Here is a 26,498-nt window from a genome sequence, read left to right as displayed (position 1 = left end):
AGACAACTACGGTATCATAGCATTGTGCATAAGCAAGTTCTAAAATTTGATGTTACAATATAATGAAACAAACCTGTAACCAGGATTCCTTGAAGGGGATTTTCTTTTTTAGCCAGCAGTCCAGGAGATGCTATAAGCACATTGAAATACATAAGGATATGGGGGAAAATACAAAATTACCTGACCTTTACCTGACCTTTTTCAAAAGGGGAAAAACCTTGGGGGTTTTTCAAAAGGGACCCCCCTTTCTATTTGGGGTTTTTTAAAGAAATATTTTGAACCCCCTCTTTCAATTCCTGGATCCGCCCCTGTGATAGTAGTGAAAGCTTGTGATCCTAAAGTGTCATACATCTCCACAATATGAAGTACTTACTTTGAATAAAATTTCTATTTTTCAATTCTTATTCTTTGCATAGAAACCCATCTTATTCTGAGAACCTTCAAATTTGTGACCACTTATTCAATGAACTACACAAATCTAACCCAAAACACCACAAATTTTCAGGTCCAAAGGTGGTCTCACAGTTTCCTTTACTAGACATGGTGATTAAAGACCTTGTTTATTTGCGCCTTATAAATCAACATATTATTATTATTAGTATTATTATTATTACTACTATTATTGTTGTTGTTATTATTATTATTGTTCAATAAATTTTTAAGGTTTCTCATACCACTCTAAAAAAAGATTAGAATCTTAGAAATTTCAACTGATCAATATCTACTGAAATCAAAAACAAAATATAAAAATATTATATATTTGAAATAAACATTTTGGAATGACAAGATAGCTATGTCATCCAACAGTAAGCAGCTCCGTGGGAATGGAGTGGGTTTTAGGAATTGGACCTGGAAATTAGCAAGTAAGAAATAATTTAACCACCAAGCTAAAACTATTATTCATTTTTAATCACACAAATAAATTTATCAATCATTATTTACCAATCATTCAAACAATACTGTAGGCTCCTACTGCCCATATCATACACAAAAATTCAATTGGATACTTTCTAAAAGATCCATCAATCCAATGGGCTGATATTCACTTACACGAGAAAATTTCAAAATTTATACTATAGGACTTCTTAAAAAAATATAAATTACTTTTGTTAATATCATACTAATCTGAAAGCATGTGACACAGTAGTAAGGCTCCAGGCTTATAAACAAAAGATCAGGGTTCGATTCAGAGGCTGGTCACATTTGTATCCTTGGAGAAGGCATTTTATCCACAGGAATTCAGGTGAGTGAGTACCTTGTTGTATGCTAATTGATTACAACTTACAGTAGCTCCGCAACACACATGTATAGGGACAGGTGCTTGACTCAATAACCAAAAAAATAATGTGAAACAAATGTGCTATGTAAAGCCAACATAATATTATAATTATCCCTCCCAATTGCAGGATGGAAGTAAATAATTATGCACATACTGTGCTGTAACACAAACCTTCTCATCATTAGCACTCCTGATGGAGGATGGCAAAATAAATAGGGCAGTACTTGCTACAGCATGTCAGGAAACAAGGGCTTAGGTCCTGTGTCGTATAGGCCCAGCCTCTCTGTCATAATTTATGACTCGTCACAATTATCTGGGTATGTTAATACATTCTAACACACCTAAGAACATCTTAAAGTGGCCCAAAATTGCCCAGTTTTTCTAGGAGCTAGGGTATTAACCTATTAATCATCCCTGGACCATACCATAGCTTCACTAGACCTTGTTGGAAACTGTCAGAAGTTTCCCTATAAATCCTATAGCCATCACTAGATAGGGGGATAGTCTACCTCTAAACCATAGAAACCTCCTGGTTTCAGGCATTGAAAGGGGATAGTTTACCTCTAGTACAAAATTACAAACACAAAAATATTCTCATAAAATACTACAACCTGAAATATTGATTGCATTATTAAAATTAATACTTTCATAATTATAACATCATATTTTAGATAACAACAAATTGGTGATTACATATCTTGAAAGAAATTATTAGAATGACCACAGATGACCAATGCCAACTATAGTAATGTTATCAGCACAAGCAAACTAAAAATAAAAATGCCAAGCCATAAGAGACACTGAAATCCACGTAAACTAACACATAGTATGCAAGCACGATCACCGCCTTTCACTAAAGATGGATCATCTTGCACAAAAAAAAAGGTTTGGCTAATCTGTCGGCCATTTTTGGCCCATTGGGCCTGAATGTGTCACTTAACAGCTAATATGATTTAAAAAGTTTCTTGTAAACTTTCAATTTGTGATCTGTAGGGAAGGTTCACCAGCAGTAGATAATGGTCCTCTTTGATTCCATGTCTGGGAAATATCCAAGAGATGTAAAGAGGCATATATCCTAACTTAATCATAAATGCAACGACTTCTCCTATAATTTTTTTTTATTAAATGACGCCTGATGTGTATATTTCTATTTTGTAAAAAAAAAAAAAAAAAATTATTAATAGCAGGATTACTCTGTGCAAACTTCTTATTATCTTAAATAAACATTCCAATAAATTGCCTAGAGGGTTAATAGTATGGGGAAAAATATATCTAAATTCAAATGAATGTGATATCCAAACCTGGAACTGTTTGCTACAAGAAGTATATTTATGTAAATTTTGTATGATTGACTCATTTCTGTTGCATGTAACAACAAACAAGAGATTATAATATAAGAACATAACCATCATTTCAGAAATGTTAATAATTTAATTAATCTACATTTTCTATATAATAATAACAATGATAAAGATGATAAGGATGATGAGAATGATGGTGGTCATGAGGATGATGTTAATATGCAGGCAATGTGTGTTCTTCTTTAAGTTCATTCTATATTCAATAGTTTATATGTCTTTTTTTTCAACTTTTACATTTTCATTGCTGGCATCAGATTCCAATTAAACAGATCTTATAAATATTAAGACTATGGGCCTATACCCTAGCCATGTATTACTAATGATGTCCAGAAAACCTACACCTATGAAGGCCTATAGTGTTTTTTTCCTGGTTATTCATCAAGCAGTATTCAAAAATATTTTGGTTATTGCTTCAAGACTTATCTGGCGCCCTCAATAAAAGACCTATAAAGAAACACTTTAATCCTGATCTAACAAAAAATAAATATGTTTATCATAACATCATCACTTACTGTCAAGAATTAGAATAAAAACTATACAAATGTTACATAAAATACATGACTTAAAAAACAGGATTTCCAGATTTGTTTATTCTTTTAATAAAATAAATATTTGGTTATTTTGTTCCTAAATGAATCAATGTTAATTATTTTAAATATTGTTATTAATTATAGAACAAATGATACAATATTTAAAAAAAAATGATACAGGATAAAATAATTTGAATTAATTTAAAATATAGAAATTGACGTTCATTTTCATTCATTATTAATAACGTTACTTATCATCATCATTATCATCATCATCATCATCAACATTATTATTATTATTACTATTACTATTGTTGTTTTATACACATTATTACGAAGACATCATCATGTTTACTTCACAGGAAGTATAGCACAAAACAGCAACTGTACATTCAACTCCATATGATGGATGCTTTAGTCCTATGGGAGCCAGTGAATATCCAGAATGAGATAATAGTCTAAATGTTCATGTTATTAAATACGGTACAATATCGAAACAATCACTAGCATGAGCAACATACTAATATAGCATAATTATTACGATGTCCTAGATTTGCATAAACTCTCTAACTCCCAAGTAAAGAGGAAAAATATTTATCTGTACATCCCAACGTCTGATGGAAAATCATTGAACTATAATGAATTCATTGCGCTAGATTTTCTGTCCTGAAAAGTGAGAAAATGGACCTTTTTGACCACTGGGGAATTCGGAATCTGTTTGGCCGACTTGGATCTCTCATGTAGTACGGTAATTGATTTTACACTGCTATAACTGACACTGTTACACTGTAAAGGTGACTGCAAATGTAGGCCAGAACAGTTGTTGCTAGGGGAAATTGTTGAATCTGATAACGGAAGTAGTTTGCGACCAAAAACTGACCCATTCAGCAGCTAAATGATTTAATTTACAACTTCTTTCCTGACCCTCCACCATGATCTTCTTTGGAGGTCGATGACACTAATACTCAGTCGTCTATAATGCAAAGGTATTCTCGTCTTTCATATGCTTTTGGTCTACCTGTGACTTTAGAATTCCATAAATTATGTGTAATTATTCAATTAATAAGTAAATTTGTTTGAGGTCGATTCTTGATTGAAATGAAGATGTCAGAATTCTGTTGAGTAAACATTCAGGAATTGAAGACAGTATATTGGCATTAAGTCCCTAACGAAATGTGTAGAATATTAAGGGTATGACAGAAAATAATGATCATATAGAAAATAATAATTATAATAATGATAATGACAATGAAAGAATAAAGTACTGTTATTATTAAATGATTATCATTATTATTATTATATTGATATTATTATTTTTTAAACCCTATTTAACAATCCAAATTTTATTCCTTTATGCTATATTAAGAAAGTCTCTTTATTTTTGGGAACCACTGATCTATTAAGTCAAGTCTACTTATGAAGCTTTAACAAATTGACAACTGGATTAACCAAAAAGAAAAATGCAGGAATATTCATTTTTATTATACCTCTGAAAGTACTGTGGGTTTTGGAAAGCAAGCATCCTAACCACAGAGCTATTCTTCTAATTACTGTATAGTGAAGATAATGACAATGGTGAAAATAACAAGGGAGATGATTATGATAACAAAATAAAATGGATGATTACGGCAACAAAGTTGATTAGAATGACTAAAAAAACAACGAAGATACAATGAAATTTTCAGTGAGCGAAGTCATTGCAGGCGATAATGAAGACTCCTATGATGACAATGACTGGGAGGTATTTAAGCGGTAGTAGTCTGACAGGCTGAATGGCATGTAACAATATTTGCCGTACAAAACAATCCACGTACCATACATACATGGATGTTTCCACATCAAGAACAAAATGATTCAAGTAATGAAGATCCTCACAGGGTAATATAATTATGCAATTTAAAAGCCTGTAACGGCAAATGCTGGGTTCGCAAGGAAATTAAAAATTTGAAAAGCACCTACAGGCATATTATAGTGAAGGCAAGTAATTTAGTTGAAGATCTTGAAGGAAAAACCTAGTGTAACCTGCTTACGCCTGCCAAGTATTCTACGGCAAACCGCTTAGAAATGAACGGCCTAGGGCGTCGCAGAATACGTCTGCATGTTGAAATTTAAAAATAAATTCGCTGCTAATAATGATATAACAGATGATTTTTATTCTTGTGAAAAAACCTACTATTTAATCTAAAGATAGAGATATTGAAATGGAATTTGACTCAACATCTAAATTTACTATATAAATAATGATGTTTGTTATAATTATAATTTTATTTTGACACAAGTTCTTAGTTCTATATAGACATATATCATTGATATAATTTTATTTTAATTTAATAATGATAATTTTGCTTTATAAAATTGTGAATTTTTATTACATACAGTACTTTACACATTGGTACTGTATAACAATCATACATTTGTACATTTGCATTTGTATTCATTTTGTACATTTTTATATTAATTTAAATTATGAACTGAATGTACGACCTCCAGGAGTATTCAACATCTAAACCTGACATCCTTCCAAACCAATGTTCCCTTAAACTGAAACGGGTATCAGTTGTTGAGACAGAGATAAAAAATTGCCATTAAAGAGGAGAAATAAATTAACGTCTCCAACAATTTATGCAATTTCTCTAGAATCAGAAGTTTATGTATGAGAATAATCAGTAAATAGGGTGAAAATAAGACCTTTTTTTACGTGCAGTGAATGACCGTTTATTACTAATTTAATTATCACGTGCTTTGTTTTTTAAATGTGCTTTTGTATGTCGAACATTTTCCCCACTCCTTGTCATCACACCACCTGACGAAGGTGCAAATTATTCAATTAGGCCAAAGAAAGTGAAATCATCACTACATACCCTATCACTCTTTATGGTTTGGAGACGACATGTCCCTTACTATTCCCTAAGGGTGCTAATTTCCATGATAAGGGGAAGACACTTGGCCCACAATCACCCCTCGTTCACTATTAGACCCTTTCAGTGAGACGTCTTCAGTAACAGCTGACAGAGAGGGGTATTGCCCTATCGAATCTGACCCACAATTCGGGGTAGAATACTGGGGGAGTGCTCCACTTAACTGCATATAATGACGTGCAATTTATGCAACATATTTAGATTCACATTTGTGCTTGATTTAAAATTAGGCTTAAATGATCAAAACATCACACATACACTTCCGCACATAAGGAAATTTAATCCAGCTAAATGTTGGTACGAATGCTCTCATACACTGTCGTTAACTGCAAGACCTACATGGATCTGTCAGTACGCGGCACCTGATGTGGAGGCTAAGGATGACAACAGCGTCCCCTTTTCCCTAACAAATCCCAGGAGAAACTGGCAAATCAGGGACAGTGTTCGATTTTTCACAGCAAACCTTGCAAATTAGTGTCTATCACCATGACAACAACAGCCGTTTTAAGAACTCTTGCCAGACTTTTTTCTGGAGATGTGTGTTTCAGGTCAAAATTTCCTTTAGAAAAATGTGTTATGTTAAAAGATTAATACCATTCCAAGCTAGGATAAAGGGTACTAAAGGGTAACTATCTGATACCAGTGAAGAAAAAAACATCATGCATTCATACCAAAGTATGGCACAGAAAAAATACTACTCTACTGAGGCTGATCACTATGGAAACTACAGTATCAACAACGTGGCTAAAATCTTGCTTTTGCTAGTAATTATTAGTTGATACACCTTAAACTAAAAATTTGGGAGGTGCACTGCTGAAAGACTCCTTCAGCCCAGAAATGTGGTGAGGTAATTGAAGTCCAATTTTCCAAATTAGTGGTGTAACGAGAGATGCTGGGGGATTTGGAATTTTTATTCCCATTACTTCCCAACTGGAATTCTTAGATGATATATGTTAATAGGTGATGCAAGTGAAACTTTGTAACCCCCATTCTCAATGATAAAAAATCCAGACTTGAATTTGTATTTATGCAAAACATTGTACAAGGCACAACATATAGAAAAATGAAATAACTCTTATGTATTTAGCTCCACCAGCCACTCAATCTCACAAAAAACAAAGGGTTGTGTTGGAAAGGAAGGGATTGTATGGCGGGTGCAGAGATAGAGAATAGTAGATTCTCCTTTACAAGGTCAAATACAGTAAGCCTAAATACAAATTTTGCAAAGCCCAAGAAAATAATAGCATATAACTGAAAAATAATTCAGGCAGGCAAATACTCATTAACCATAACAAGTTCAATAAATAAAATAAGACAGATTTAATTAATTGATAAACCTGTAAATTGTTAACAATATTAAACAATCCTGAACCAACAAAATAAATGCATCAGTGGTGTCTTTAATCAACCAATCAATCAATTCAGGAGTACAGTACATCGATCTATCACTACCTCTCTATGTATTATCGTTGCCTGTAAATTAATTATAAATACTCTGATTCAAAAAGTAGGTATTTCTTCTAAATATCCCTCAAGAAACTAATCCATATATTACACATTCTGATTCAAAGGTAGGTCTCTTCTTCTAAACATCCTTAAAGTCAGGCTCCGGAGGAAAAAAATTTTTTTATATGTTGTAGAACTGATTTTTCTAAGACAGAAAAAAGTTGTTTGACGAAAAACTGGGGAACGGGGAATGAGATACAGATTTTTTAATATTTAAAAACTGGGGAATAAGGTGTAAAAATGGGCAGTTATACCCCCTTTTCCCCCAGTTTTTAAATATTAAAAAATCTGTATCTCACTCACCGTTCCCCAGTTTTTCGTCAAACAACTTTTTTCTGTCTTAGAAAAATCAGTTCTACAACATATCAAAATTTTTTTTTCCTCCGGAGCCTGACTTTAAAGAAGCTATCTCATGTAGACTTTGATTTTACGTATTACTTCTCTTCTAAATTAAAATATTGTTAAAAAAGCCATCCCATATTCATCAATTTAGTCTTAATTCATTCTTCTGAAAATGGCAACATCCTGCAAAATTTCTCTTCACTATTGGCTGTGATGTACAGTGAACTGTCAAGTATGTCTACCACAATTACAGGTATAAGCACATTAACACTAGGAATGCACTACTTTGTGTATTATCAAAAGCCAATGGAAATTCTGGCTTTTGCTCCAAGCTAAAGTAACATCAATACAGTACATATGTTATAGAAAATTGTTTAGAAATGAGAATTAAATCTGTATTAAGTTTAAACAGGCAGATTGTTCTCAATTGTTCCTGATCATACTGTCTTTTTTGTGCTATTGAGATTTCATTGATTTAAATTATTTTGATTTTTTATATCTCCTGTGGATGCATTGATGTGATGTGTTCCACTGTTAAAAAAAGGGTTTTCCAAATAAATATTATTATTATTGTTATGAAACATAAACCTACCTAAGTATCTCATATTCCTGTTGAATTCTGGTGATGTTCTGTTCCAACTGTCTATTTCTTGACTTCAAACACTCAAAATTATCAGCCCGCTGAAAAATAAAAGTAGTTTATATATTTATGAATTTGTTTTTTTATCTGAAATTCACATGAAATACGCTATCTGAAATTCACATGAAATACACTATTTTCAGAAGTTGTTCATTGTTGACATCACATAAATGACACAAATGATTATAAATTCTACCATAATTGTTAAATCATCATAACTTTTTAAAAAATTATAAAATTATCTCAACAATAGGAGAAATGCAATTAGATAAATAGGATTATTATTTGTTTTTTTAGCACACAGTGGCCTGCAGGCTAAAAGGTGTAAATTAAACAAATCTAAATAGTACTAAAAATGTGACATTGCTTGTCAATGGTTTCAAACTGCAAGTGAACAGTGTAATAGTGTTAGTTCCTCTGTCTTTGGTTATTTTTGTTTTCTGTTCAGCACATAGAGACCATGCATGCATGCATAATGCACTATATGTCTCCAGCCATTACCATTACCATAAAATTCATTATCTGTATGCTGTTGTTTAGGATATGTTATTAAATTATTTTATACTGTATTGTTCAGTAAAAATATAAAAAACAATAAAATATATTGAATAACATAAAATTAAATCAATATAATCATATGTTAGAATTAATGTTGATTACTTATTAAGGTCTATTACATATTAAAACAAACAATAAAATATTTAAAAATATAATATACTTATTTGAATTAAATAAAAAATAAATAATAATTAATCATATACCATGTTGAATCTTTATTACGATTACATTATTATAATTATTTAACACATGCAAATAAGCAATTTTTTGTAATGAAACACATTAAAAAGAGCCTTCTCTGACAACCAGCACTACACTAGCATAAATTAACCCTAAACTCTTACTGCTAACATTGACGCAAAGCATACAATTAGCTAGCTGAACGTCCGCAACACAATTCCTGTGTATCGTGTTGTTTAAAATTATGCTATGAAAATCACAAAGGCACGGACATAACCTTTTTAGACAGAGGAATTAGATTCTGTTTGGTATTGATAATGATATTACCGAAAGCAAACCTTTCTCCCTACAGGTAAACACCTCTACCCACTCATAGAAGAACCTGATTGAGAATGTCCTGTTCATAAATCAGGGAGGCTTTATATTATTTTCCTCTTTTCTTTGACTTTACTGAAGTTTACTATTATCCAATTTCCTTCTCTTTGCTATACTCAGCTGTTTTGCATTTAGACCTTCACATTTTACAAATAAATTAACATAATCACACAGAACCGGTGCGGGCAATATATTTAGTTAACTTTCGCTGACGAAAATACAGATTGTAACAATTTGCTAATAATTTTCTTTCATTAGGCTTAGTAAGCAAGCAGGCAAGCAACTAAGCTCATTTTTTGGTTATTTTTATAAAGCGAATGCCTGTCTGTTGCCTAGCAACTATGTTTATACCTATCAGCATTATGTCTTTAACAAGTTGCCTGGCAAAAAAACTGTTTGGTTGACTTTCAGTGTTTTTTGACCTACTTAAGAGATAGTAACTAGTTTTTTTTGTTTGTGAAAACTAAAACCATCTTGATTCCTACAAATTGTTTCTTACAAATTAATTTTACATATATTTTACTAAAATATTTTAAATTTTTGTGGAAATTTTATAAATGTAATAGGCTTATATAATAAATCATGAAACTAAAAAAAAATAAAGATATAAAGTAGTTGCATAGAGGGAACGAGTATTATGCTGTAAAAACCATTCAGATTTTAAGAGCATATGAAGTGAAATTTTGTTGTATAGGGCACTAATAATAAAGTCAGAATTAAGTTGCTGCTTTTAAGTAAATCCATAACTAAAATTATAATAATTAATAATTATTTTCGAGTAACTAAAATTATTAATATCATATTAAGATAATCACAATAAGACCATATACACTTTCCAACTTATGTTTAATCGTTTCTACAACTAGACCAATTGGGTGCAGATCCAGAATTTTTTTTTGCCAAGGGGTGCAATTGGCAATCAAGATCTTATGGTCCTAGGGAGATGAAGGACCTTCCCCTTACCTATTGTGGGGGTATGATGATGTGCTGATGTCCTGATTAAATAGATTTGGCTTCACTTAATAAAGATAGGAATACAAAATTGACACGAGGAAAGCATTGAAGTATATAAGTTGCAAGTAGATTCCCTTAGATGCCCAAAGGTTGAGAGTTTACTCTAGGAAAATCTATTAGAAAAATTAGGACAAAATTTGAAATAAGTGTTTGCAATCTACTATGTAGAAATATGGAACAACTCAGGGCAACAAGATGATCTCTATACCCCAGTGCGAACGCATGTAAAATGCTAAAGTGCCTAAGGAAAAAAGCGCCAATTTACCAAATTACAATATCAACGATTTTCTACTGGCAATTTATGTGTATGTAGGCCTATCTTTGCACTCATGTGAAAGTCCTAAAACATTACTTTGTTCCACATCAAAGTATTTATATTTTCATATCAGTAAATTTTAAAAAATGGGTTGTTTCTTAAAAATGGATCAGGAAAAGTATGAGTCATGGACAAGGAAAATAAATTACTTGATTTTTAAGACTAATGATGAGAGAGTAAATACTTCAAATTTGGTAGACTTGTTAAACGGTTACAATATTTGTTACAACTAAGTTTACATAAGGGAACTCAAATGACACGAAAAATCATGCTCTTGAACAAGTACAAGCGTTTAGATTTCTATTTTACTGTTGACAGGGTTTCAGCCCCATGGAGATTGGTCCAAGAAAGTCTGTTTAAGAAGTCACTTGGTACTAATAATGACTGCTAGGTCACCTAAGAAGCCATCTGGTTAACTGTATCCAGTAGGGGATAGACAGATAGATGTATTCACTCAGATATCATCGCCTTGGCCAGCTGTCCAGGAGTAGTGCAGATAGCAGGAGAGGTCCCCAGGAGGGGAAGGGACTTTCTAAAACCAGAATTCTAAAGACCCTGGAGATGCCTTATCTATCTGGTGTCCAGACTGAGGCACTATTTAATGTATTAAAGTCTGAAGGTGATGTGTTGGTAATAAGTTGACATGAAAGGAATCTGGATATTGCTTTAAAAAGGACAAATAATGCCTACATTCAATTTATTTTAAGAAATTTAAAGCTCAAGAATTAAAAAAAAAATGAGCAGTAGAACCTAAAAAAAATGAATGCTTTGGTCTTTGATTTCAATATTGAAAAAGAAAATAACAAATCATTTTTCAGCTTATCTCCCCACCCACCACATATGACAATACTGCCCTCAAACTAGTGATGTGTGTGTGAGGTACTCACCAATTTCTGGCGATGTTGTTTGTCTATCATATCAACAATGTAAGTCTGAGCTGCAAGAGAAAAACAAAAATAGAGCATTGATTTAAATTGTGAAAATATAAAAATTCTATTAAAAAGGAACACATTATTAAATAAAATCCCAAAAAAAAAAGATATTTGAAACAGCACAAGTGCAAATTTAAATGTACTAATTTTTTTCAAAGATATATTTATTCACAAAGAATTATAGCCTTAGTTCTATTTGATGACATAACACAAATGATAAGAAGCATAATAACAACAACATAAAAAAAGCTTTTCTATTTTGGATTAGATAAAAAAAAATCAGTATGATTGAAATTATGTATAATTGAAAACATATTTTTATTTTATATAACAAATATGAACATTTATAAATAGAGTCAGTAAAAATGAAAGAACATTGAAATAACACCATTGGCATCACCCTAATTGAACCAGTCAGTTATAATTGACCCAGTTTCTATAATTTTAGCCATTGTGGGATAAAGCACGGCACCTTAAGTCCAATATTTGACAAGTTAGAAAATGGTACCTCCTACTATTGGAGACTAAACCAATAGGGACAACTGATGACGTTACAACCGTTTTAACAAGTTTTCCAGTTCAGAGATCGTGTTCGGAAGAACAGGACTTTTGCGTGTCAAGTAACATATATGGTCACATGTCTGACGCAACGTTTCAAGAAACACATCAAGCTGAATGTCACATCAGACAAAGTGGATGTGTATCACATTGAATCACATCAATTTAATGTTTTGAGTCTGCTATCAAACATTATGTGTTTCCGATATATGACATTCTATGTGTTTGTTTATTTACTATTAATAATCAGACTGTTTATTAATATTCTATGATGTCTGTAGTGTTTATACTTTAATCTTCTCTAATTATGTCACTCTGCATGCAAAAATTTCTTTTTTGATTAAATATGTTGGTCTAGAAAGTATATGTTAAAAAATTGAAACATTACCAGTATTGGAATAAATTCACCTGGTTTGTGTAATAATAGATAATTTTTGAAGAATTATTTTTGCATTGAAAAACAAAAAAATCATCTTAGGCAAACCCAATTTCTTTTTTTCCCATCTAAACTTCTTCTAGACAGGAAAATTGTTAAAGCTATGAAAGTGAAAATGATTTAGGAACATAGGAATAATAATGATAACAAATGTAAAATTACACTTCTGATAGGTTAGAAACAGGAACATAAGTAGTGTTTCCAAATACATGCAACAACTTAAGCTAAGACTTCTGTCTAGAATTAAAATTCCTCACAGCCAAATATCCATAAAATTTTCCAAATGATATAAACATTCTGACCAGAATTCTCTCAATCTCCAATAATTTTCAGGAAAAAGAGTATATTATTTCTTTGATTACACTGAAAAGTTTGACCAAATATTCGTTCATCAGTCTTAATAATCGAAGAATGAAGACTTATTTGTCTACAGCTCATAATGATTATCACGTTGATGGCGTCTAAACAGTGCATTTTAAATCTATGCATCCTCCATCATTACGCTGTTTAGCTAAATGATGGGCCCTCGAGTGAGTGTTCTACTTTACTGCACACACGCAAATTTGTCTTCTGACTGTAGTTCGTAAGTAGGCTCTGTATCTTTTCTATTTCAAAAAAATACATCAAGTTAAATTGAAACAATCAACATTGGACCAACTGCATCGCCAACATTAATTCCAATCAGAAAATATTTGTTCATGTTTCTTTTTTCTTCAGATAAAAAAATCATGGTGCTACCCAGATATATTTGCAAAAAATTGTTCGTAAAAATACATGTCATGATTTCAGCTAAACTACTCTACCGTAAATAACCATGTTATCTTAAAAAAAACCTTTATTCAATAAAGAAATGCAACATAATCGATGACTAAACATAACAATTTATTATGGACATGCCTAAAATGGCTAGTTTTTGTAGAGTAAAGCACAAGAAGAACTGTTAGCTAGCAAGGGTTTCTTGAATTTGATGAAGATTTGGGTTACAAACAACTAGGCCAGGCCAGGCCATGTTACTTTGCATAATAGGGCTTACTTTATTAAACTGAAATCAAATTCATATTTAACACTTTTGTTTCTTTAAATTTATTGACACAAACAAAACAGGAAAAATAACTTGCAGAATTGGACAGGAACTAGGAAAGCGTGGTGGATTATGTCACTGGTATGAACAAGAAGTTAACAGCATAATTAATTTCAGGCCCACAAAGGCCACATCCATCCTTCTATGCCTGATGGAATGAAACATCCTCTGATTAATAGTATCCTCATTTTATTCACTGACCAATAAAGAGAGCGCACAGCATGTGGTTATCAGTGGACTCTGTGCAGTGTATAGGAAAATCATTTTACATGGGTTTCCTTTGAGTCATGTATGCGTATTTGCTATGGATTGAGGGGAGCTTAATGTGAGATTCGTCTTCAATATTTAAGCCTAATTCTTCAGGTAATTGAGAATTACTGCTCTAAGTTATGGGATGAATAAGTCTAGCAGTGACTGAAAGGTCATTAAACTTTTACCCTTGACAGGCAAAAGTCGTGTCTTACAGGCAGGCATTACAAGCTTTCAATGCTGCAACTTATTGGATGAGAGCTTTAGTCTCAGTGGTTTATCAAGGGGTGTTAAGTCCCCTTTTGTTGCTCCATAAACCCCTATTTTCTTGTAGCTTTACACCGAAGTAGAACCTGCAAATAGAGTGTAATACAGAGGTAAAAGAAGGTCATATTATGGTTTGTATAGTACAAATAAAAAAGAAAATTTGTTTCAACCTCTTTTTAGGGACACTTCCTTTTTTTCTCTCTATACTTCATAAAGAAAAAACATCAAGATAATCCTGCCAAAATGTCAACATCCTCATAAGTAGGCCTAAATGGGTATCCTGCATTTTAAGCTTAGTAAAGACATGGACATTATGTTCACGGTATAGGGATAGATATATGACAGTACAGTGACTCTGTGAGTAGTGAAAGAAAAAATAGGATGCTAAAAAAGTCGAGACAATAAACATGTTGATTACATGCATTTGGGTAACATACAACCAGCTGTGGCAAAATCATACATTTGTCAGAATTCTGGATTTTATGCTGGCAGCCAAAACGGTGAAGAAATTGGCACCTTGACCACTTCAAGATTTTTGTAGCTCATGAAATATGGGTTACTGAAGGAAAATTCTGCCAAATACCAATCAATCAATCTAACTGAAAAGTTTAATTAAATAATTAAAAAAAAAAAAACGAACACAATAATTATATTTAGTAACTGACTTAATGATGGTTTTCTCAAAACATATTTGGTTGATATACCGTGAAGTAACTTCACTATTTGTGTGTGGTCCACTAAATTTTAGAGTGTACGCAACAAAAATACAATCATTCTGAAGTTGTGAGGCATCCGCTAAAATGTGTATGCCATTAGCTTCCAGGTCAGTAAGCTAGCAACAAGCAAATGGATCTATGGTTCTTAGAATCTAGCAATTCAATTTCAGGTAATTAAAAGAAAAAAAATCTGTCTGAAAATGAAATATAAAAGCCAATGATGAAACAAGTAAGTATAGTTGTGCAGCTTCCTTGCGGATTCAACAACATCCAAGATGTATTGATGACTCAGTGACTTTTCGTTAACAAATTAGCTCAACATATCAATGCTAAATCTTAATATTCTATTAAACGTAATTGGAAAATTGGTCAACAAATTGAAGTAAAGCTTTAATAATCGTTCTATAAATAAGAAATAGGCAAAAGATAAAAAAGTTTCAATAATGATGTCTGTATATTGCTTTTTATTAATTATCACAAAACTATGAATAGTCAAATATATATTTGTATTATGTTATTACTGTTATCATTTGTTGGGCCAATAAAAAAAAAAAACAGAAATATACAGAGTAACATAAGGCCATGTAAAATAAAACAATTGGTTAGCATCCTTATGTTATCAATTTTCATGGTAGGGAGGGAGGCTTTTTTTTTTTTTTTTTTTTGCATCGAACATGAAAAAAGAGTTTCGCAAAAAAAAAACAGCAAAAAAAGAAGAATAAAACAACAGAGACCAAAATTACATACAAGCATCTATAGCAAGCAGAAACTTTACCTATGAATAACGGCGTCATAATGCAATTATCTCTTATGTATTATCATGCACAATTCACTCATCAACACAACAGGCATCATGGATACCATAGGTGGCTACAGTATAGGCCTATAGAATAACAGTAGAGCATAGAACTGCAAGTGGACTGGCTAGTGTGTGGACGGGTGGTAAACAAACCTATATTAAATTGAGTTTGTGAGTGTATTGTGTAAAAAAAAAAATTTTTTTTAAATTGGGTCGGTGGCCTTTATGATGGTAGGGAGGGGATGCTAACCAATTATTTTATTTTACATGGCCTAACTAATAAAGGCAAGATATAAGTGAAAAGTGAATGTGGAAGAAAAGGCCACAGACACATACAATTTCTTTCTCAAAAGATAGCATTCTTAATTATACGCTTGGTGAAAATACAATATCCTGAGTCATTTAACATTACCCTATTATGCAAACATACATTTTTTCAACTGTACTTACTTGGAGGTCTGATTCGACACTAGGCTAGTCACTAAGCTCAAGCTTGGTGGTCTAGTGGTTAAGATACCAAGTTAGTTATCTGGAGGCTGTGGGTTTGAGTCCCACCTCAATTAATAATCAAGTATCACAATAAGAAGTAAGGTTGGTTTGATTGTGAAGGAAAAAACATCTAAATCTATACAAAGATTAATCCCAGGATTTGGAATCAGAAGATAGGCACCTCACCTATATGTCATGCCTTAACTTTCAAATATTACTTGCAATGCTTATGATAAAAGTACTTTTCTTTTTGTAGTCATAATTAAAGTTTCAACATGAACAATTTTATATCATTTTGTTCATGACCAATTTCAAACCTTGCAGTGATAGACTTGCCTGTCCCTTTTTTTTAAATATCAAAAGATGTAAACATTAAATTAAATAAATTGCATGCAACTATATTTATGGTTCTTAGAAAGCTGTAATTCCAAAGGCTAAAATTCAAATCAGAATTGAATCAGAATTACCGTGTAAGTTATATGTCAACAAGATCGCTCATGAGCTACGGTAATTAAAATTATTGATCGATATCTAAAGATTTAGTTTGCGCCCTCTCCCGGACATAGTTTTCAAGTTCACTTTCGCAAGTTGATAATAAAAAGAAATAGTTTGATGTTGGATGCTATTTTAGTTAATGGGTCATGAAATCTGATTATGAATGAAATATCACATATGCCACAACTCACGATTATCTGATCATCATTATACTATTCTGATTTAATCTTTCTAATGATTTAGGGACCGTGTCTAAACCATCAACACCCTGACAGAATGTCTAGTTTAACTTAGTTGGATTGTATATCACTACAGTATGTGATGACTTGATTTAGGGAACTATCTAATCTAATTCACCAACTATGTCACAATTGTGTGACGATTTGGGTTAATGTTGTCACAGTTCTGATGATTTTACCTTTAAATTATTGTCACCTCCATTATACGACAATTTGGTTGACTTTATCATAATGCTGATTAAACACATAAACCCACCAAAATATTTGACTTAGCTAATATTTCGATTCAATTAATTACAGTGTTGGTTTAGGAAGAATTCTAATTCATCAAAATGAGAGTATGTTTTTGCCTATATTATATTATTGTCATCTCTATTATGTGACAATTTGGTTTAATTTATTACAGTGCTGATGAAACACATCTATAACATCAAAATATTTGTCTATGACAGAATGATTTTGCTTAGATTTTGTTGTCTCTATGAAGTGAAATTTGGTTTATTTATTACAGTGCTGATTGAACACATCTAACCCATCTGCCTGATAGAATGACTTGTCCTTTAGTGTGATCACTTCTATGTGACAATTTGGCTTAATTTATCACAGTGCTGATTTAGGAACCAAAAGTGTGTCTATAGCCCCTTTTAGATCATGGAGGTATACATTCATGTTCAGATAGACTTTGCTGCAATATTGCGGTAACCATGCCTGCATAATAATCAGTCTATACCCTTTCACAAAGTGCTTTTGTTACTGCAATATTGCGGTAATCTTATGCTTTTCTGTCTGGCAGGGTCCGATAGAATGGCGTAATATTGGTGGTTTAAATACCACCACGCAATTGTTTTTGACTTTAACCTTGTGTGTTTATGCATAAATGCACACGCTGGCTTGATTGCGCAATATCGAGTAGACCCTTTCAGACAGAGCAAGCCAGTAACCGTTACCGCAATATTGCAGAAATATTACTAGGGTGCAAGGGGGTCTAAAGTAAGCCAGCTTACTGGCGTATCAACCCTATCAGACAGAAAGTCAGGCCGGCGTGCTTACCGCAATATTGCGGTTTTGCAGCTCTGTCTGAAAGGGCTTATGAGAGAATGGACTTGCTTAATTGCCATCTTTAACACCATTATTTGAAAATTTGGCACTTGTTTTTGCACATAGACTCACGTAATTTGCGTGGTATAATGCATAACTTTTAATCTTTAGCATATTTATCTGAATTAAATTAAATTAAATATATTTTGAGAACTGATTCACCAATAATATGGAACCCGTAGCGTACTGGCCTATGATAGGATGCTGTCATATAAATTACACTGTAATTGCTATTAACATTAACCATGAATTAATATAATCTAGATCTGTGCCTACTGTATATGAATATGAAAATAATACTAAATAACAACCATACAAATAATAACATTCAATAAGAATAATAATAAAAATAATTGCCATCATATATCAAGGTATCTTTTATTCGTAAACAAAGTCAAAATACATTAAAAAAAAACATTTCTGGCAGTTCACAGAACTGAATTGCGAAAACGTTAAAAATACATTATTTATAAAATTATTAGTTATTTCAATTAAGATTCACATTATTATTACTATACAAATTATTTATAAAATTATTTTAATATATGTACAAATTAAGGAATTGAACATTCATCATCATTTGAGTTTACTCAGACTACTGGCAAAAACTGGTTATGATTCTCATTTTATACTAAATTTCACCCTTAGAAATATAGGTTTTTGATCTAACCATTGCACAAACATCACATGCCTCTGTGTTTGTCACATTATAACACCGCCCACTGGATCAAAGACTTATGATACACATACTTAGCCGAGCTCTCATATGCAGTCATCACATTTGATATTAAAAATCTACCAGGTACTATACTTATACTCCTGGATAAAAAGAGACGATGTTAATAAAGTGCCTTGCCCTAGGACACACTATTGGATATATTCTGATACAAGCCACTACTTATTTTTTACAAGCCCAAAGCTTAACCCCTATAACGCATGTTTCTATTTATATTTTGACAGTGCTTTATATATTTCTCATTACAGTAATATTCCTTATCATTATATTGTAAAATGATTTCAAAATTTCTGTGGGAATCAAATTGAATATGCTTTGAGCCCTCTACTAATAATATGACAGCATTACAGCTATCCAATCATAGCTCTACTAGCATTCTTCAGGGTAATAATGGACAGCTGATGCATCGAAAAGTCATAAAACCTCAGGCTAAAATCACAGCTACAATACTCACACAGCGCCAGATACGTGTTACTCTAGGGTAAACTGGCCATTGATGATGAAGACTTAATTAATTATTTGCAGATTTTCTGATTAAAGACACAATTATTAGTGTAAATTTTTTATCCTTGGCTATTCATCAGGAATGTGGTAGAATAAACAGAGAAATTTGGCAGTTTCAAGTTCATGTAAACTCTAGGGGGCAGTAATAGTTGTTGAGTTCACACTGCAGAGCAATATCCAGTGTGAATAGCACTGAACTGAAAGGAAATACCTCTCCAAAGATCTCAAGTGGATTGCAAAATTTACTAGAATATGGGTTGGCCTGAGTACCAATATGCTACCTTTTTTTTAATTATTTATAAGAACACATTTTATAGGAACACCGAGGTTGAAGTAGCCCAAAAATTAAGAAAACAAGAACAAAATGAGGTTAAGTTAAAATGTCAAATGAGGTTTTTATTAAAAAAAAAAAAAAAAAAAATAGAACAACCAACAACTTATCTATACCTTATTGCAGTAGGTGTTACTATGTAATATCCTTTTTAATGCAGTACAGATACTGCTGTACAATAATAATGTTCTACATTTGTTAAGTGCGTAAAACTAAAAACAAAGTAAGAACATTTTGAGCCTGAAATTGGCAAAAAATAAGAACACCAAGCCTGGGCAAAATGTTACTGGTTCTTATAAAAAAAAAAAAATGTATGGATACAATATTATACTAAAGCAAAATATTATTATTATTGCAGTTGTCTCAAGTTGGAAGACATCTGGTTAAATAAACTTCCTTAAAATATTTATTATTTGATACTAATTGGCACTGACTTCTGTGAGAATTAATAACTTGCAAATATTGTGAATTTACGGTAGAGCGGTTGTTTTCCGGGGAGATTCTTGCTTACTTGAGTGCGGGAGGCCGAGCCGCCACTGTTAAAATGCTGATTGCATAAACATCACATAGTTACATAGAAAAATGGTTCCAACACATTCAAATGTATAAAGCACAAAACGAAGGGATACATTTTGCCATGAATTTAATGTTTAACATTAAAATACCTTCCAAAAATAAGCATTCATTGGTTTCTATCTACTGTATAAATAGTCATAATATTTTGTTTGTGAGTTTGGACTAAATAATGTTATTGAAGTTTGTTATTTATTTTTATAATTATTATAATGCTATATATGGGATCCCTGTTATTCTGTGTTTTACACACACAGTTCTACTGCCTCTTTGCTAATAAGAAACAATATGGTAAACAAAAAAAATAAAAATAAAAAAACAAACTTCTCTGTTGCCAATCCAACTACTCTGCCGTTTGGCTGAAATTTTGGCTGAGTATCAAGTCCAATAATACCTTTACAAACTCGAGCCAGCTGGAATTCTAAAGCAACCCGAGATGGGCCTTCCTTACAGCGAAGTGTTTCCACGAACTTAAGCTGACCCTGGTTCAGTTTGCTTTCAGTTTTCCCCGATTTTGGTATCCAAGACGGTGAAGAAGGAGGTCATGAAACCCATACGTGCAAATTGCACACTAATTACAATGCTGGGAAATTCAATTGGACAACAAACCATTGGGGGATAAAAGCTCTTTGTTTTTTTCTTTTTATATCATCACTCATTAAGGAATATCCTATCATTATTAGCGTAACATCACTAAGGTGAAACTAAATCTATGGTAGCATGTTTAGTAAGTTTGTGAACAATTTAATCCTAATTGATGATGTATATCTTGGATTATAGTATCCGACGTATGACAATTAAATTTATGTAAATAGGAACTAGCACCAAAATCACACTCTATTCAGTGTTAACAATTATGAATTTTACTCGCAAAATTAAAGTGGATTTAACAACATGTTACCACGTAATTTGACATAAAAAGACGACATAATTATCCAAAATCAAAAAAACTAAAGAGATTAGTTTTGTCTTCTAATAGTAGTTAATGAAAAACATACAATGCAGTTGAAAAGCAGTGTAGTTATATTAAAGGCGACAGGATAAAGACCATAACTTTAATTTTACGCAGATGTTTATGTTGTTGATGACAATAATGATGTGGAAGATTAGGATAATATTTTTTACAGTATTATCGTTTGATTACGTTATAATGATTCACAAGATAATACACTGCAAGACCAAAAAAGATTCTAATATTTTAGGACAATGATGTAAGCAAATATTAAGGGTAGAACTTACCTTTAAGTAGGACACTTTGTTGGTTTTGGTCGGCTAAATTTTGACAATCTGGTACCACCTTCTTAAGGTTTTCAAACGAGTTCTTTATAGTTTCCCGTCTCTTCTGCTCCGACAATTTATGCTGAGTTCGTCGGTCAACTTGATCAACTATAAAAAAAAATTGAAAGAGCGAATTACATAATTATTTCCAAAATCTTGTCTGCAAGCAGTTTTTAAAGAGTTGATCACTGAAATCTTTTGACCTTTTACTCTTCTTTTTTCCATAAATAAAAACTAAATGTATTCAACTCATGTTTAGAGCTTCAGTTGATGTTCATGTTTTGAAGCCGACAGGAATGTATTATGCTTTTTTTTTGCTTTTAAATAGAAAATAAGATTTGCATTAAATGCTGAAATGCATAATAATGTGCCTGAAAACAAGGTTATTACCTAGTTTATACGATAGCTATTTAGTATTTAGCTACTGGATGTAAAGTAATGACGAATTCAGTCGATGTTTCATCTTGTGCTATCGTATGTCCATTGGACAGTAAGACTGCTGTAAGTAATGTGCTTTCTATTGACCTTATGATGAAAAGTTGGCAATACCTTAATTATTAAGACAACTCCTAGAGATGAATGTTTTGAGCTATGTTTCAAACAATAACAATAAAACATAAATGCTATTTGGGAATTGCTGTTGTATTGGTAGAGACAAGACTGGGATTTTGACTGAGAGGTATAAACTGTCAGTAGTAAAGACAAGATGGATGTTTTGACTGAGAGGTATAAAAGCATTAATAGCTACTACTACTACAGTACTGTAGTAGCACCGTTTGGCATCCACTTGTTTTATACTTAGTACAATATGACATTCTAATACAAGCAAATACTATAACTAGCTTTGTACCTGGCCTATTGAAAAATTGAAAGGTGGTCTAAAGCCAGTTTCATAAAACTACTCTAGTCCATTCCCAACAGCCGTTAGGGCACTCCGGTAATAATTTTATGAAAACTCAGAAGCCTTTCCGGGTCAGCTATTAGCATCACCACCAAATTCTGCCATCAATTGCGAGGTGGACTTAAATAAACCTACGAATTGATGATCGTTATTTCGAAAATTATTCACAACAATACACATTTTTGATGTGGTTGAGTTTAGTAATACCTGGTTAAATAATTAGATTGAAAAAAAATGTGTGATGATGATGTGGGCTCTTTTGTACCAGCCTTGCTAGGTATTTCTTGGATCAATGCCAATACAAGAACACATGTTTTCTATAATTATTCCTTCCACACTAAAAGAAATATACACAACCAAACGTTTGGCCTACAAACAATTTTCACCTAAATAAAATACCTTGCTGAATATCAACTAATCAACAAAAATTAGCCTCCAGATCTCAATTATTTACCATTATAATGATTGTTTACTATAACGCCCTCTATAGACTTTGTTTATCACAAAAAGATCGACACCCTTACACAAGTGCACACTAATTTTTCTTATACAGTCAAATTGTTTTCTGGATACTAGTTACAGAAACACATCTTTAGTAATCAGCATAGGCCTACCACAGGAAAAAGATTCACCAGAAATTTGACAAAGTCTGATAAAATAAGGGGACCTGTATGTATTGAAATGGTTGCACCCAAACAGAAATTCAGTATTTTTGACAATAAAATATTCTTGAATCTTGAATCAGAAAAGTTATCAGTCAATGGTACACAGGCAGGGGTTGCAAGTCTCCTACAACTCACAAGAGTCTCCCGCAAATCGGGATGTCCTCCCGTAAGCAAGCAAAATTCTCCAAATCAAATTCTTCATCTCCCCAAATTCATAATTTTGCATGTTTTCACTGCCTCCTTATTAGCTGTCTCACAAAAGTCAGTGCCGTTGAGTATCACTATATGCAGCATAATGGAAGTTTTTTAAGAAATTTCATTTAACCAGATCTCCTAGAAGAGGCTTCTTTCAACTTGGGTCCCTTGCACAGGTTAAAAAAGAAGTGTTCTAATTGATTCACTGATATTTTACTATAAAAACTTATCTCAGCTTATTGGGTTTATGTAAAAAGAATTTAGGAAATTTTATTTTCATTTTATTTTTTTAAAAATTTATTTATTTATTTTTTATTTTATCATATCTTAATGGATTACTAAATAAGAAATGTATTCGATCGAGTTTATAATTGGCGCAAGTAGAAAAACAGTAAAAATGATTATAATCTAATTCAGTGTATATCAAAAAAGAACAGAAACAACCTAGCTGGCCAGCATACAAATCATAACTTGATATATGATATCACAATGATATTTATCTTATTATAATCCCATCTTTTGTGTAAGACAAATCCAATGAATATAGATTGTCTTGAACTCAAACCAGTTATTATCATCAGCCAATAATCACCTTTTATTTAGATTTTTAGTTGGGCACTGCACAAATCACAATTGTTCAGCTTAAGTGGTTAACAAGAAAGCTAGAGGAAATGAGAGACTGTAGGGACCATACTCAAAAAGGTATTTTACAAAGGTATTGAGGTGCGAGACACGCTTCTAAAGGGCTTCAGGGAATTTTCCGATAAACCAGAGTTTTGTTAACACATTTTGGCACTTTTTACCCTTGACTGCATTGCTTTCAAATGATCAAATACAGTTTTACAGAACATGCATTTAGACAAAACAGGTTGGGCACCCTTATGCTTAATTACACACGTGCTGGAAATCTTGGGGTTTGTTCGCACCCCTGTCATAGTCACTTACTTTCAACATGATCAAATCAAGTCACAAAGTTTTCTACTACAAGCTCCACTGTGAAATGCCCAAACTACACTACTTTTATATAAAAAATTTCAATATTATACAAGCAGACATTACATTAAAATTGCTTAGTTATAAGCTAATAAAGGATAATTTTATACATAATATTTTAAAAAATAATAATAAATATAATAATAATGACAATAGTATTTATATAACATTTATAAAAATGTTATATCCACTGCACATTTATGGACATTTGGTCTCTTTTATCTTTGTTGCTTTTGATGTATTTATATGATATGTGCACTATTTTATTTCCAATGTCTGTTTTTTAACTTATCTTTTCACCACTTCTAAAATTTTGTTGATTCTTAACTGATTTTATATAAAAAATTATCACAATTTAGTTTTTCCGTGATTTTATTAATATACCATTATGAATGAATGAATGAATACGCTATATGTTTTATTGAATTGAACATGTGAGTCTAACATATTATTATAATAATTATAGTATTATTTTAAGTATATAAACTATAATTTGTTTTATTATACCATAATTTGTTAGGATTATAATTAGAGTACTATTATTTTCAAGTATACAAACTACAATTTGTTTTATTAGTTAGGATACCAAGAAATACTTTATTTAAGAATGTTTTTGCTAAGCTAAAATACTGTAAGAAGCAATAAATTCTATATTTGAAAGGTTTACTGTGTAGACTATTTGCTTCAAAATTATGTTTCATTATTAAGTATGCTTAATTTATGGTGTTTACAATGTTGATAGTAAAATAAAGAAAGGAAACTATGTAGACAAATATTATTGATTCTGTTACTCAACATCCAGCCATCATTTCCTACATCATTGTTGTTTTGAAAAATAAATGCATACAAATACATTATGCACTATATCCTATAAATAAGTATAATATATATTAATTAATATTCAAGTTAAGTTTGACGCATAGTACTGTAAAAACAATACAAATAGATAAACAACAACAGTTATAATCATATCAAGCATAGCGCTTCAATGAAAAATTCCTTGTATATTACTATTTAAGTTTCTAATATATATTAAGCATATTTATATATTCTTTATATATTATATATCTAATAAAGAGCTAAGCTATATAAAATTTAGTTTATTCTTATATACATATTTAATTTTTATTGAAAATATAATTATACGATTATATATTATGCAAAATACTACATAATAAAATACAACATAAAATGAGTTAATACAACATTTCATAGACAGAATGTAATTATATTAATAATGTCCACACTTCATCTTCTAGTTATGTTTTTATGAAATATAATGTTTAAATATAATTTCAGAATTTAATGTTTACCTACAAATTATTGAGCACAAAAAGATTTTTTTTTACAAATACTGTACTCTCCAACAATTACAAGAATACAACTTGGAATATTAGAATCCTTTCGTCAATCATAAATCTCATCTTTAATTTTTCACTTAATTTGGCAGGTTCAGATACACCTAAGATTTGGGGATTACTTTTCAGCCCAGTGGGTCGTTAAAATAAAGCACAGGGATCTTCTGATTACAGACCTGGGATCAAGGACCTTTCGAAAAAAGCCTACGCATGACAAATTGCACAATAAAAAAGGGCAGATAAATTTCTCAATCAAAACTGAACAAGCACAGTTGAATTTGAAAACCAACCAAATATGTCTATCAGATTTTGTTTTGCTACAACTATAACTGATATAATTGTTTAAATAAATTTAGGACCAAATTCTTGGATATACATTAAACAAGTAGTTATTTTAAACAGAATTTAATAGCATATTAATGAATATTCATATCTTTAAACCTAATTCCTGCTAAGGTTCAATTGGACAATGAATAATGTATTATCATTTATGCAAATTAACATTTTCCACATAGGACTGCTAAAGATACTAAAATTTACAATAAGTTGGCAATTACAAAAAACTAAAAATACTGGCAGGATTTAG

General features: G+C 31.6%; 1 protein-coding gene across 1 annotated transcript in view; it reads right to left on the bottom strand.

The window, feature by feature from the left end:
• Positions 1-26,498, bottom strand: part of LOC117124612 (max-like protein X) — a 54,240-nt gene that overhangs the window by 18,178 nt on the left and 9,564 nt on the right. The window contains exons 2-4 of the mRNA XM_033270908.1: positions 21,762-21,908; positions 11,907-11,956; positions 8,529-8,617 (exon numbers count right to left, since the gene is read on the bottom strand). Of these exons, the coding sequence (XP_033126799.1) occupies positions 8,529-8,617; positions 11,907-11,956; positions 21,762-21,908 (286 nt within the window). The remainder of the gene's footprint in view (positions 1-8,528; positions 8,618-11,906; positions 11,957-21,761; positions 21,909-26,498) is intronic.

Source organism: Anneissia japonica, unplaced genomic scaffold (assembly GCF_011630105.1).
Source record: "Anneissia japonica isolate Jap-2015-1 unplaced genomic scaffold, ASM1163010v1 scaffold287833_len2544123_cov190, whole genome shotgun sequence".
In the NCBI taxonomy this organism is placed as follows: domain Eukaryota; kingdom Metazoa; phylum Echinodermata; class Crinoidea; order Comatulida; family Comatulidae; genus Anneissia; species Anneissia japonica.
This window is presented reverse-complemented; position numbering and strand designations above follow the sequence as displayed.